This window comes from Rhamphochromis sp. 'chilingali', assembly GCF_963969265.1.
Source record: "Rhamphochromis sp. 'chilingali' genome assembly, chromosome: 8".
Lineage (NCBI taxonomy): Eukaryota > Metazoa > Chordata > Actinopteri > Cichliformes > Cichlidae > Rhamphochromis > Rhamphochromis sp. 'chilingali'.
The window spans coordinates 29,645,197-29,660,193 of NC_137935.1; the positions used below are offsets into that span (position 1 = coordinate 29,645,197).

The following is a 14,997-nucleotide window of genomic DNA, read 5'->3' on the forward strand; positions in this document are numbered from 1 at the left end:
AAAAAAAAACAAAACAAAAAAAAAAACCCTAACCAAAACACAGCAGGCTACTAAGTCAGTGTGTTGTATAATAAGAAACAATAGCAACATAAACTAGATCTGCATCGTTCATATAGCCCTGCAATGATTCATGTCAAATAAGTTTCCCTTTTTAATTTTAAATTTTTCTTTCCAAGAGATCATTTAATTAATTCTGCCTTTGGGTGACACTGAGAGCTCTTTTTTAAGTATGATGCCAAACGCCATATGTCTCTTCAAACTTTTAAGCCCTGGTCCGTTGCACTGGGTGTAACTTTGCCCCTCAAGCATCTTTCATGAATATCACAAAGGTTGCAAGCCCTTTTCAGAAAGGGAGCTGCGAGTGGATGAGAGGAAAGTTTAAAGTTCAAGCAGAGAGACAGAGCGAGGGGAAGCCCTCGGGCCTTTTTAAGATGCTCCAATGTTCAACTTATCTACTTGCTGTGGCAAACAGTGAATACCTGCCAGAAGCTTTTAGGGCTGGAAAAAAAAATAAAAGCATGGAGTGATGTATATGGTGCTGCCCCCCCCCATCATGGCTTATGCTGCACTTTTTTTAAATTCTGAAAAATCTAATTAGTGAAGAATATCTACAAATGCTTCACTCATAATGTTTCTCCTTTGATGTTCTGATGCTCTGAGACTGACAAGACTGAGAATCCTGTGAAGTAGAAAAGATATAAGCAGGCATTTAGTGCAGAGATGAGCTAAGTGAGATCAGTGGATCACAGTAATTAGATGCCGTACGTAGGTTGTTTGATGCAGTGTCCTTGGTAGCTTGTTTAATCGCTGATGAGTTCCTTTAGCCTGTGAGTTCATGCTCATCCCCGTGCTACTCTTTAATGAAAAAGAGATTTCTATTTTATTTCCTTCTTTGCCACAGACACAGTCTAGTCCAAGTTTTTTTTGTTTCTATTTGTTGCTTCTCCTTTTAAAATAAACCAAATGTTTATTTTATTTTATTTTCACTTGCTACACACGGGACAGACATGACTGGGGGAAAGAAAAGGGAGAAAGAAAGAGAGGTAGGGAGAGAAAAACAGCGGGGAAGAGGAACGGTGATAAAGGGCAAAATCCCAAAAACCAACAAAACAAACAGACAAAAAATACATATATCAATCACCTGGATCACCTGTTGAGAAAGAAAAAAGAGAAAACAAGCAAAAAAACAGATCAATATAATAAAAAACATCATTGCGATGATCTATTTGAATATAACAGTAAATACTAAATATTGAATATTATTGTGCAGCACGTAGGATCGACAGTGCTCAGTGTGCTTTGAGGTAGGAGCCAAAAAGGGTGTAGTTTGTGTGTGTGAGCACCCGTGTGTACACCTGTGAGCATGAGCGCGCTTGTATTTAAAAGGTTCCTTCATGCAATGATCTGCTAGAGGGTGTGGGGAGCCACAGCCCCGTCGTCCAGGGTATGGAGGAGATTCAGGCCCCCACCATCCAGAGGCCCCCAGAACACAAGAGACCAAGGAAGACCAACGGAGGGGCAACCGTGCCACTCTCCCGGAAAGAGCTGAGGAGAGCCCCAGATGAGGGGTCACTCAGCAGCTGCGGAGCAGAAGCCAGGGGGAGTTGCAGTGACGCGCCCGTGAGCTCCGCCGACAGCCAGCTGTGCCTGAGTGACCGAGCCCCAGGCCGAGATGCCGAGGGCACCCCACCCAACGAAGTGGCCCGAGTGAGCCCCAGGCTCCAGGCCCCGACAAGCAGCCACTAGGAGTGAGCTGGTGCATACCAGACGCCCATCCCCGGACACCAAGAACCACCAATGCACGAATAGTCCAAGTTTCTATCTTCTTTTGAATGCATGCAGACGGCTTTAAGAGACTTTCAGAGAAGTAACTTTGCTTTCTTGTAAAGAGCTCTGCAGCCATTGTCTCTCAGAGAACTCTCCTGACTGATTGTAATTATAGGCTCCTCTGGTGTGGCAGTGACAACGCTCTCTTGTTAAATTCCAAATTATGAAAATGAACACAGAGCTCAAATATAGCAGCAATATCAAACAAACTGATGAATGCTGTCACCGTGACAGGCAGAGAAAATGATTCACACAGAAGTGTGCAAAGCTTTCTGGTCTGTTCTATTTCATTCTACTGGGCCTTTTGTCGACGCGCCGCAGGAGGGCGCGAACGTCTCTCTTTCGTCTGGCGTCAACGGTCTCCCAGCAACAGCCAGGCTCGAGCTCGTCTCAATCGACCGCCGCTGAGCGCCGTCAAGCCGCACGGACACAGCCAGGCCCTCGCGGACAGAGTGGGGTGTTGCCTACAAAATAAAAGCCAACTGAGGTTAGGCGTGTAGTCGCCCAGCCTGACGGTGCTGGATTCTGCTGTCCCTGTTTGCTAGTTTGGATAAATGGCAATGGAATAAAATGTGAAATTTCAAGTTGGGAGGCTATTTTTAATGCTTAAGTAGCACCTCAAAGCAAAAAGCAAGAAAGATAATTAGAAAAGTAAAAATGAAATGTTAACCCACCAGTATTCATATGTATCGACCTCATGACTGCAGTGAATTGTAAAGATGATCGGTGAGGCAATTCAGGGATGATCGAAGGTACTGACACATCTGACCTTTATCCCCATCTAACAACGATTTGACTTTATAATTTTTTCAGATTTTTTTCTATCAAATACCTCCCATTTGATTTTTTTCTTTCGTTTGCTTTGAAAAACAGCGACCGGAAGTGGGACATTTCCCCCACACTTTCCGACTTACGCTCGGGTCTGCTCAGCTGCAGCCGAACAGACGAAAAACCATGGAGCGCAACAAGACGCGTTGGAGAGAATCACCGAGCGGGCGCGGAAAGTGTCAGTTTCAGTCGTGTTTGTAAGTTACTTCCAGCGAGAGTGGACAGACTTTTGGAACTTCAGCAGGTGGAGAGTGATTCTTCGTTTTCTTTTTTTTCTCCAAGCGTGCGTAAACTGATTGGGGTGGTCGGGGAAAGAAAATAGCCTTGGAGTGTCCAGCGACTACCAAAGAACGGGAGGGAGGCTAGTTAGTTTTTAAAACAAGCTCTGAAGTGAAGAAGAGTGCCTGCTGGATAGAAAGGTGGATTGGTGGATACCGTTTGGAGAATGCGCGCTGCGTAAAAGCCCCCATATCGCTTACATGTTGTTATAAGGAACAATTACTTCTCTTTGAGGAAACTGTGAGCGGAGACCTCCATAAAGAAAGGAGGCAGTGGTCTTAAATTGAAAGTGAGTTACTACTGAACAGTTACCAGCCATGGTGAAGTTCCATAACTCAGATCTATGGATAGCCTGGATGGTCATTTTCTGCATGGAGGGTAAGTTATATGACACTTGGAAACGTAGTCTGTGCGCCAACTATAAACTGAAAGCGCCTGGTAGGTTAATGATACCACTACTACTATTACTACTAATACTAATACTACTAATAATAATGTGGCTCTTTTGTAACTTGGATAAGTCACCATGACCATATATGTCTATAACTGGTATAAAAACAGACTTGGAACCCTTGGAACCTGGAATTGAATTGTCTCTTGGGCTCTGCCTCTCCAAAAGCCATATGATCCCAGCTCTCCTTAATACTTTGTGTTTGGATCACGCTGACAAATCCCCGGCATTACAAAAAAATAAATAAAAAAAAAAAAAAAAAGACTTTTCCGCCTTTTGCTAGTCGCTATCCCCACCGAGCACTTTTGACCGTGCACGTCTTATCCATATGCGCACTGCTTAGTTTTCCTTGTGGCCACCTTACACAACCCGAGGTCTGATTTTCTTCTCCCCCCCCACACCCGCCCCTTCTTTTGACCACTGATACACTTTAAAGCGTGGTACAGTAGTGTCTGTGTTTTAAAATAGAAACGGAGCAGACGGTGGAGGGTTGCGCTGGTAATCCGCCCGATTAACGAGGAGTATGATGATCAGGCTGCACAGGAGAGCGAGCAGCCCCAAAGGAAAATCACTGGATGTTCCTATAGCCCTCCGATGGGAATTTTATTGTGTGCGTGCACAAATAGCAGTTATGTATATGTGTGCGCTTTTGTTTACCTTCCCTTTCTTCTTAGCGCAGCGGTGCTGTTATCCCTGCAGTAATTTAACAGTGTTCTCGCCGAGAGTGCCTGCAAGTTTAGTGAGTTTGTCACACTTGCTGCTATAAAATAAACCAAAGTTTAAAAATTTGAAAACAAGTCCTTGTGCGTCCTATTCAAGCTTTAGGTGAGACGAAGGAATTCATGAAAAACAAGATTAAGTTAACATTAAAGACAATATTAACAGCCTGCCGTTTATAGACTAAATATATTGCTGCAGATATGATGTTTCCCCACTGAATAAGGATGGATATGGTGCTCATATTAAAATTTCCTTTCACCTGAGGTCCACATCTTTATTGAAAAACACGTCAGAGCAGAGCAGAGACATGCTTGAATATTGACTGATTCCTCTCAGAGCTTCATGCAACATTTGCACTGAACCTTGCAACACACACACACACACACACACACACACCAGTCTGACATGTCAATTTGGACCGAAGAGTTGTGCAAGATTCAATTTAGCCCGATTCCCCAGGTGTTTTTACTCCGCTGCTTGCTTATTTGGCTTGTGGGTACCTCTGCGGTGAGTGGATGCGTGGCCTCTCGTCAGCTTCACTCGGGTTACACACATACACGCCCATGATAGTACATCGTGGACTGTGGTCACTCCATGTGTCTGTCCGGCTCAAAAGACCTCAGCTTTGCATTGACTTTAGGTTAAGTAAGACCGATGTGAGTTCAGCATCTCTGTAACAAGACAACTTGCTCAGAGAGAAGCAGGACAGCCTTTCTTCTCTCCTTTTGCTGTCTTGCTGGGGAGCTGCCAGTGTTGCTATAAATAAATTCTGATGCAGCAAAGTCTGTATTGTTCATGGTGGCTTCTGTGTTTGTTGACCTCAACTTTTTCACGCCAAACATAGTCTCTAGGATGATGAGATCAGTCTTAATAGACATCAGATTGTTTTTGAAGATATTACACATGAGACTTTATACATATATATTAGTTTGTTGTAGTTTTGCTTCACACGTGTGGCAAAAAACCCCTACTTTTTGTTCAGAAGTGCCTTAGGATGTCCACAGAAAAGCATGAAAAATGGAAAAGCTTTAAAAAGCAGGAAAAAGCAACAGAAGGAAGTAAAATTCATGAGTTCCTCGGACAGGCATCAATCATGGCCTAGTTCGTGGCAGGGCCCTTCGTATTTCAGCATTAGTTAGAGGACATGTCGTGTCCTCTTCAGCCATCAGCGCTCCCCAGTTACACATAAATATTGTATCCCCTCTTCTCAGTTAGAAATGGATTCATCTCAACAGCAGCCTCGCAAGAAAAGTTGGGTTCGTCTGGATCTGCAGTGCTGGGATCATTTGAAGAAAGTTTCTAAAAGTTAGAAGAATGAACAGTGGAGACTCTATGCTGATAAACAGATTAGTTCAGCTGTTGTCACAATGAACACCCGTGGTGATACCAACACAGGGCCGCTCTGTTACCGTGCCCTGATTTAAAGATACACCCAGAACAGCCCTCAAGGGCGTAGCAGGGACAGATCCCGAGGTTCAGTCAATTCAGCAAATTGAATTCGAGCGGAGCTGGTGGCTCTGAACTTTTCAATTGCTTTTGTTTGGTTTACTCGCCTGCGTAACGCTTCCTATAGAATCCTTCAAGTTTGAATACACAGAAGCGCTCAGATTAGCCCGTTGTCTTCAGGTTTGGACCGAAGAGTTCAGTGAGAATAAGCGTTAAAAAGAGACAACATGGTCTGTTTCTCAGAGCTCATTGGCATTCAGGGCGTTCGTGCCTGCTTCAAAGCAGAACTTAGACCAATTCTCCTTCCTGCTCGCTCTGTGAGCTTGTTAACCTCTTGAGGCTCTGCTGAAAGTGGCGGCATCAAAGTTACACAGTGAGTCTGGTTTATCTGTCGTGTCGGTTGCTGCGTTTTGTCATGTTTGCAAGTCCACTTTCCAACTCAATCCGTCCCAGAAATTAGATTTCATCTACTTCCAGCAGGAGTACTCACCAGATCTGCAGACCATAAGACAACAACCTGTCTGGATGAAGAAAAGTGTGCTAAACAATGATATCTTTTTTGATTTTGGGTTATTGTTATACTTATTGCTCAAGTCATTTCCAGTCTCATCTTGTAGGCCTTGTTCTTTTTCCTGCCAGTCTTCTGTATCACCTGTTTCTGGTCCACTCATTATTCCTCCAAGTATAAAAACCTCCTATGTAGTTCTCCCAAATCGCCAGATTGGAGTGTTGTGTTCCTTAAAAGTGATTTTTGTGTTTTTGGTTTGCCTGCACCCTTGTGTTGTCTTTTCATTGCTGACTGCCATCATGCCCATGCTCTGAAAGCCCAGTAGTAAAGTTTGGCATGTTCTTCCTGGTTCCTTCAGTGCTATATTTGGATCCTTTCCTCTTTTGGACTCAGTCGCAATATTATCATCTTTTATTTTCATCAGTAATTACAGTATATTTCAATGACCATCAGGTCCAGTGAGAAACAACTGCATATTTACCAGAATGCCTTTTTTTGCCGCTTCAAATTGTCACCGTTTTATTTTGTTAGGCTATTTGTCTGCTAGTTAAAGCCAATGAGAGAGAGGAGAGCGGCAAGTAGTCCCTGAGATGTTATGCCAGTAGCAGAGTAAAGAACATGTAGGGGTGCCGAGAGTTTCCCGCTTAGTTGGTCAGGTACTAACTTAGAGAACACCTCTCTTGCTGCTGATGCAGATTAAAAAAAAAAAAGCAGTTTGTGTCAGTTTCAGCCGTTAAGTAGAGATTTTTTTTCACCCCCTCTCCTCTTCTGCCTGCTGCTAAAAAGGAGCAGCTGGAACAAGAGTGTTGGACAGATGGAACTTTCCACCTCGATTATTTTTCCCGCTAAAAATAGCCTCTCAAAAAATTAAAAGACCTCCGGGACCGCTCGCAAAGTGCATGTGCGTGCGTGTACGTGGCCGCTTGAGCGACAGAGGCGCAGGGAACTTCAGACGACGTGGTCCTCAGATGATGGCAGCCGCGGCCATCCTGGGAGTGTGAATGAATAAATGATGGGCAGATATTTGGAGGAGAGAGAGAGCAGCATTTGCCCGGTCCCTTGGTCTCTTAAGCACACATTAAACTAGGCCCCCAAAGAATCCACAGGCTGCCTCTTGCTTGCACGGCAGTTGGCCAAGCATCTGGGGCAAACATCTGATGTGGTCACTTCACAGAGATTTGGGGGTTTGGAGCTTTGAGGTTTTGGAGTTGGTTGTACCTCTAATCACAGTGGCAAATGAGGAAATCACGAGGATGTAGTAAAGCAGGGTGATGCTCTTAATGCAGCACTGCGATCAGTGGGGCTTTTTGTTGCATTTGGGTTAGATGGCGAAACGGAGTGTTGGGGAAATTGCGTGTCACTTAATAAACCAGAAGCTCAGCTTGTGGTCAGTGCCGTTGTCAAACTTGCTTTAGATTTGTGTTTGCCATTTATTACATGAAAAAAATAATAGGTTAAGTTCATATGTAAGCAGAGAAAGTGTGTGACTAAAGCTTTTTGACTTTTACTTTATGACACCTTGCAGCACTTGAAACAGTGGCCAGATTCATCTCCAGCCACAAGATCGTTGCTCTGAGCAAAGAGATAATCGTGGATGAAGTGCGACAATCGCGCCATTGTGAGAGCTGATGTTAGTTTATGAGTCTTTGAAAAGGCAAGTCGGCTTCGTGACTCAAAGATGGAAATGAATCACTACAGTCTTGCAATGGGGCTTTTTTTTGTTGGTTTACAGGTGCAGAGGAGGTGATATCATTTGAAAAAGCTGGAAAAAAAAGACAAAGTAATTCATGACTAAACAGCAGAACAAAATTTAATTTACATGCTCTATGTGTACGGCGCCTTCGTCTGTAACACACTGTGGCAGGTTGAGGCATTGGGATGAGAGCGTCTTTTAGCTTGATTTTCCTTTCGAGTGTGTGGGTGAACCCGAGGCTTATACATATTTAAGGCGGATGTCTTCCTCTTGTCGCGGCACCCTCGCGATCCTCTCCTTCAGGGCGCTACGACACGAGCAGTTTTGCTTTGCTGGCTCTTGAGGTTTTGACAGGGCTCCTGACTCGCTCGTTAAATAAGTTGCTCGGGAGTTGTTTGGAACATGTAGATACTGCGCTGCATGACCACTTTTACAATTTCTTTTTAAAGATATCAAGTAAACTCATGTTTACTCACGAGTCAGAACTGCTGTAAATTTACTTAATTGCTGTTTCAAAAGCTCTGCATGTACAACAAAAGTGGGGGGAAAAATCGGTCTCTTAAATCCAGCAAATGTGAGCAAAGTCATGCATGCCAGTCAGCGAAACTGCAGGCACAAATTGGGGCTTTCCATAGACTTTGATTTAACAGAATAAGTATTGTGTCTTTGCAGGCTCTTGAAAAAACCCCTCCTTGATGCCACATCAGTATCACAAAACCCCCTAAAAAATAAAACGCTTACTCATTCATCCTCTTTTCCATGGTAGGCTCTTTGTACCTCTTAAAAATTGTGCGGTCCAAGTTTTAAACTTTTCATGTTTCTAACAATTCATATTAATTGTCTTATAATTTACACAAGCTCTCCCACACCATTTACTTCCTTTTGTGTGTGTGTGTGTGTGTGTGTGTGTGTGTGTGTGTGTGTGTGTGTATGATATATTGCAGCTTTCAGTCAGTGGCTGCCTGATGGTCGTTCAGTTGATCTCTGGTATTACCAAGAATAGCTGCTGTGTTCATCATTGTAAGTCTTTATGAGCTCAGATCAATAGCAAAAGGAAATGCTCCCGTGCACACATTACTCCCACAGGTGTGCACTAACAGGCAGGCTGTTTGTGCTTGGGCCCTCTTATTCCCCTGGCAAATAAATTACAGTTGATCCCAAAGGATCAAGGTTTCCCTTGGACGGTAATGACTCCATCAGTTTGTTCCACCAATCCCAAATCTCCCAGTCGCGGACCATCAGATTGTCTCTTAGATTCATTAGGTAGACTCTCACTCTGCTGTATAGGCTGAATTTGTGAATAGCCTTGTGACTTGCTGAGTTGCACCAACTCAGAAATAAATTTAAAAAAGGTTTGTTAAAACTCTGTTAACCCCCACTTTTTATTGTGTAGAGTTCAATTTTTCAAAACACATAAAAGACCAATAACTAATATGTTTTGCTTTTTTAAACCCACATTACTATCTTTTCTTTTACAGTAAAACAATATAAACGGTGACCTTAGGAAAAAACAAAGAAATTAATAGAGCTGCAACATTATGGCTTATAGACAAATCTGAAGTATGTTACTGTGCAAAGTCTTGAGCCATCTCCAATTTCTTTAGATTTTGCTAAGAAAATAGAACATAGTGCAGCAATACATATAACACATAAATGGAAACACAGTATATAAGGCAAAAACAGAGTTTGTACAGTTCTAACAAGCTTGAAAGTCAATTTGTGTTAGCACCACCTTTATTCTTGAACTCCCTTAGCCAAGCCATCTTGTCAATCCTTTAAGTAGTCTTCAGGAATACTTCTCCAGGATCCTGAAGCACGCTCAAAGCTCCCTTTTGGATGTTGGGTGCCCTTTGTTCTGTTCCACCAAGAAAACCTTACACACTGCTTCAATAATGTTGAGGTGTAGGCTGTGGGGAGACCAATCCATGACTGATAGTTTACCTGAGTGTTGTTTTTATCCAGGTATGCTCCACACAGCTCGTGTGTTTGGGATCATTGTCATGTGGAGAAATTTGAGTGCCGTCAATCACATTCTTTCCAGACAGTATTGCATAGTGGATCAAAATCTGTTGGTACTTTTATGTGTTCATCATTCCCCCAAGCTCCAAACCATGACAGTGCCTCCACCGTGTTTTACAGATGGCTTTAGACACTCATTGTCACACTCCTCTCCTGAGCTCTTCTGCACATGTTGATTTGAACCTAAAATTTCAGATTTGATTCATAAGACCATAAGACCTGTTGCTACCGACTGTCAGTTCCATTTCTACCTGTTTCCCTACTTTAAAAATGGTTCATTTGCAGCCACTCTTACCCTGAGACAGTGCCAAGTTTTTGGCTAATATCTCTTTGAGAATATATTTTTGGTGTAAAAATTCAATTTATGTCTGTGAAACAGTGTTATTGTTAGTTTTTATAGCTTCAAAGAAATGGGAACATAATGTGTTTTTCTGACAGGCTTTCAGTAAGCGCGAAGTTGTCTATAATGTATAGAGACAACACTGGCTCATTCCTCAGTTTTGGTGCTTTTTTAAATTTTAAATGATTCACCTCAGCCTTACGACCACTTTAAAAATGACAAAAAAAGTCTCACTCAGAGAAAAGAAAAATCAAAAGAAATTAACGTGGCTAAAGACATTTGTACATCAACATGTTCCAGTCAAACTACAACTGTTTAAAGTGAACTGGAATGATAGCGAGAGGATCCAAATATGAGCATTTCAGGGGAAAAATTGAATTGTTAAAGAATTATAAACATTGCTATTGTGAAGCCCAATAAAATACAGGGTCTGCTTGAGTTTGCAAAGTTGTATCAGCTGTCATATTACGATTGGCTTTTTAATGCATCATCTGTTCAGCTACCAAGTGACCAATAACATCCAATCAATTCCATCCAGATGTTTTAGGTGGTCTTGTATTCTTTCAGTATTGTGGGCCTGTTTCACTCATATTGTATAAGAACAGGACAGTTTTCCATTGCCCACTCAAGACTATGCAGTACAAGAAGGCAGCCATATTTTGGCTTTTGTTTTGTAAGATTGGAGGAAGTGTGGCCTATCGTGTTTCCGCCTATTATATCACAAAATCTTTGGGGACGTTTATGTTCATGTCTTGTATATAGCCATCTTAGCTAAAAATAATTTCCTAAGAGTTTTAAATTCCTTGAAGTGGATTTCTGTCATGATTAAATTGAGGGTTGTGTACTGAAAGGGTATGTTATTATGATAATCAGCTCTCGGAAAGCAAGTTTTTCTTCTTTGAACCACCAGAATCCATTAAAAACAAGCTTCCTTATCTGAGAGATTTCAGAGCATTAGTGATTAGCAGAGTGCAAGAACAAACACCACACTGCTCCTTTATAGTAGTTGGAGTTGCATTTAAAGTGCAGGCTGACAGATTCAGCAGTGGGTGGTTTGAGGAAAGGCGAGGCAATATGGAGCAAAAATCATAGCTAGTTTCATTCATGGCAATACATGAGTTTGAGTAGATCTCAGTCATAGATAAATGTAAGTGAAAGCCACAAATGCAAGTGCCCAAGGACTTTAATTACAACAGACTGCAATCGAAATCAAATGCAAAGATAAAGTTTTGCTACCTTCCTCCATGTTGCACAAGTGCTGCTAGGTGGGCTAAGCAGGCTATTCGCTAAACACTGGCTCTTGTAATAGCTTATTTCAGCCTGGTGTCAGCAGATGTTAGGCCTTAACATTTGTTTTCTATTGTCTTATTCTTTGTGCTTACATATGCTCTACTTTAATACTGCCAAAACCCCAATAAAGCTGTCAAGCAGTCTCTTCAAAACTACAAACTGCTGCTCTGCATCTGACAGACTCACCACACACAAAAGTTATAGGCTATGACTCTGCTCTGATTGCAGCTGTAGTTACATGTATAATGATCATGCAATGAGAGCGTATCTTTCTCACACGGCACAAAACCTGCTTGCTTAAAAGCTGCTAGCAGTGACAAATGAGTAGGACCTGTGAGTGAGTGGGTCCTAGACTTTTTAACAAGAGTGTGTCCTGAAGCAAGGACTGTACATCGGTATTTTCAACTGTACTCCCTGGAGTACAGTGGCCTTGCATCACGAATTTGAAATTGATTCTAAATTGATCTAAACAAAGACTAAATGACCTTTCAGCACTTGAATGAACCCAGAGGCTGAACCAGCTGGTGTCACACTGGGAGTTGATGCCGATCCTGTGACCTGCTTTGAGTGCACGGTGGTCCAGTCAGTTTGTCTACATCAGATAACTGTGCAGTCTCTAAAAATATACTATGCATAATTTCATACACTAGATTATAATTTTCTAAATTGCATAGTGTTGCACTCAGTGGGTTTTCTGCGCTCTGCCGTAATTGCTGCATTGATTGTTGGACACTTGGCTGACTGAACCTGCAGAAACGACTTCTTTCCTTTACGTTTTTAAGGTTCAGAGATCTCAGACATGACGTGGTTTAGAAAAGATGGAAAACTCACCACCATTTGAAAGCTTTTTGCTGCTGTACATGCCACTCTTTCTTTTTGCAAGAATATTTCCTTAATAATGTTTTTATTCTCCTGAAAGCAGTGTGATAGTTGAGTGAAAACCCTTTGATCCCTTATCTTTCACAATGAATTCACATGCTTCTTTTTGGAGGAATGTGGTCAGGGTGAGCTGATAAACTCATCTTGAAACCATGTGCTTGTTGTCCTGATAATCCTGGCTGTTACTCTCATAATGCGGGGAAAAATGCAGATTTCTGGAAAGGGAAAGAAAACAGATTGGGGAAAAAAGTTGTTGGTTTTTTTTTAAAAAGAAAGAAAGATGAAAAAGGGACAGATTCTCCTGCATTAAATATGCCCAGGGCTTTTCACTGCCATAGGTAATTCATAAACTAGCTGTTGGGGTAAAACATTGCTGCAGTATTTCTGCTTTTTCTCCAGTTTAATGTCTGTACTCTCAGAATCATCAAAAAGTACCCTTCAAAAGGCAGCGGGATGGTAAAGACAGGTTTCGATTTAATGCATTCTGGGAATCAATTCTTGGAACATGCTGACATCGCTTGTTGTAGCCAGATCTAAAATATAGCTACATATCTCTGATCTCTGAAAATCTGATTAAAAGTGACCGCATGGACTGTGATTGATTAGGCAAGCTTTCAGTGGGGTGGTCTTACTGAAAAAGTAAAGAAAAAACCCCTCACAAAAACCATGGTGGGTAAAATATAACCATAAGTGAGCAGAAGGACTTAAAATAACAGCAGGTATCAAGTGGTAATAACCTCAACTATTCCTTTGATATTCAAATGTTTTTAGAAGGTGTGCAGAAGAACCATATGCATTATGTCCTCTTATGTCATCAGCATCATGCTTACATGAACCACTGCTTTCATTTAGCTGTTCAGTAAGGACAAAAAAAGAAGGAGACCTGCTGTAGTGCAAGGTTAGATTTAGGTGTGACACACTTTGGCTCTCAGTAAATGTATGTTAACTGGCTGCCTGTTCCCTGCAGGAAAGGCTGTAGGCAGCAGCCCTCTGTAGTTCCATTATTAGTCCCTCTTTTGTACAGTGCCCTTAGAGCCTCATTTTCTCAGCAGTGTTATGCTTCCGCACACTTTCTCTTGCTCATTCATATTGTTCTAAAATGTCCAGCTTCTCTTCCTTTTTGCATCGTGACCTATATCCTCTTTAGGTTTCACTCTGCCCTCGCTGTGCTCACTGCGTTCGCGCCCGCTTTATTGCTCTGCATCACCTTTTCTTCTGCTGTCCCGATTTCTGTGTTTCTTTCCTTTTTTTTACCAACTCTCTATTTCTCTCCGTGACTCTCGCTCACAGTCAAAATTTCTCTCTCCCTGCCTCGATTGCTCTGCCCTCCCACACACTCTGCCGAAACACAAATGACTTTTCAGGGATGAGGATGAGACTGAAAAGTGGTCCCCGGTTGTTCTGTCCTTGCAGACAACGAGTGAGCATGTCAAATCTGATACATGTGAATAGCCAGGAAGAATGGCGCATTAGGCGCACTGTGCGAGAGGAAAAGAGTGGGACAGAGAGAGAGAGAGGGAGGGAGGGAGTGAGAGAGAGAGAGATCCCATCTGTGCATTGTTACAGCAGACTTCACTCTAACATTGTCTCTGTTGCATCCAGTTGAACAGGAGGGGGCACCAGGTGGGACTTTTACTAAGTGAGGGAATACACACTTGTTCACACACACATACACTTTATACTGCACATACACACATTCAGATACACTTGCTCACACAGACATACCTTTGCAGAACACGCACATGCCTACATGAACATATAGCGAAAAGCTGTTAGTTGACACGTTCAGGCACACACAGAGCCACCTGAGGCCTGTATATAGAATTAGAGCTACTGAGTGGTTATTTGGTTTGTTTGATCTGGGGATGATGTTTGCATTAATCAGGCTTTTGTAATTTCTGTTCTGTTGCTCTTTCTGTTGGAGATTTTGTGCTCAGCGGGTATTCGGATAGGGACAGAAGGAGATAGGACCTGTAAGCTTTTTTGTCGCGGGACTTGTTCTAACTCTTGATAGAAAAGGCAATGCATCTGTGTTCATTTTGTTGCCCAACAAAGGAAATCAGATTAAAAATATGAGCAGTTCAAAATCTAATCATATTGCTGAAATACAATTTGAAGCATCCCGCTGAAATTAAATAGCGTGTTTTATTGGCAGTGACAGCACACGTATGTACTGTGTTCTTCCTTGAGGAAGAACTCATACCAGTGGAAGAATGTTATATTCTCTGTTTTCATGATAGTAGATTGGTATTAATTCATCTGATTCATCTGATTCCTTATAATTAGATGGGGCATCTTATGGCACTGTTTGCATAAAGCAATGCAGTCGCTGAGCTGGGTTCTTTTTCAAAAAGAACCCAGATGATTTTTTTTCTTTATCTAATTTAAAACCATGAAGACACATCCTGTCCTGATCCTTAACGTAGTAAACAAGTGACCAAGCTGAGAGTCGCTGGGGAAAAGTGCACAGCAGTTTGCAGGATAGTTAGCTAATTAGCTTTCTAGCTACAGCTCATTAAACAGCACATTTTATTCTTGCAGCAACAACAATTAGCAAAACATATTAACATATTTTGACTAGAAAAGATGATTTATATTGGTTTGAGAGACCCAGAGAATACCAAAGCTTTGACTGCACGTTACTTTGCACGATCTGACAGCGATTTATTCATTTTTAGAAATGTATTTCTGCTGAGGTTGTTAGTAGGAATTTTGGA

General features: G+C 42.1%; 1 protein-coding gene across 2 annotated transcripts in view; it reads left to right on the forward strand.

Annotated features, from left to right (window-relative positions):
• The first annotated feature begins 2,782 nt into the window (after positions 1-2,782).
• The window catches only part of igsf11 (immunoglobulin superfamily member 11), a 134,690-nt gene continuing 122,475 nt past the window's right edge, over positions 2,783-14,997 (forward strand). For both annotated transcript variants that reach the window (XM_080889388.1, XM_080889389.1), the window contains exon 1: positions 2,783-3,312. In XM_080889388.1, the coding sequence (XP_080745514.1) occupies positions 3,252-3,312 (61 nt within the window). In that variant the 5' untranslated portion in view covers positions 2,783-3,251. The remainder of the gene's footprint in view (positions 3,313-14,997) is intronic.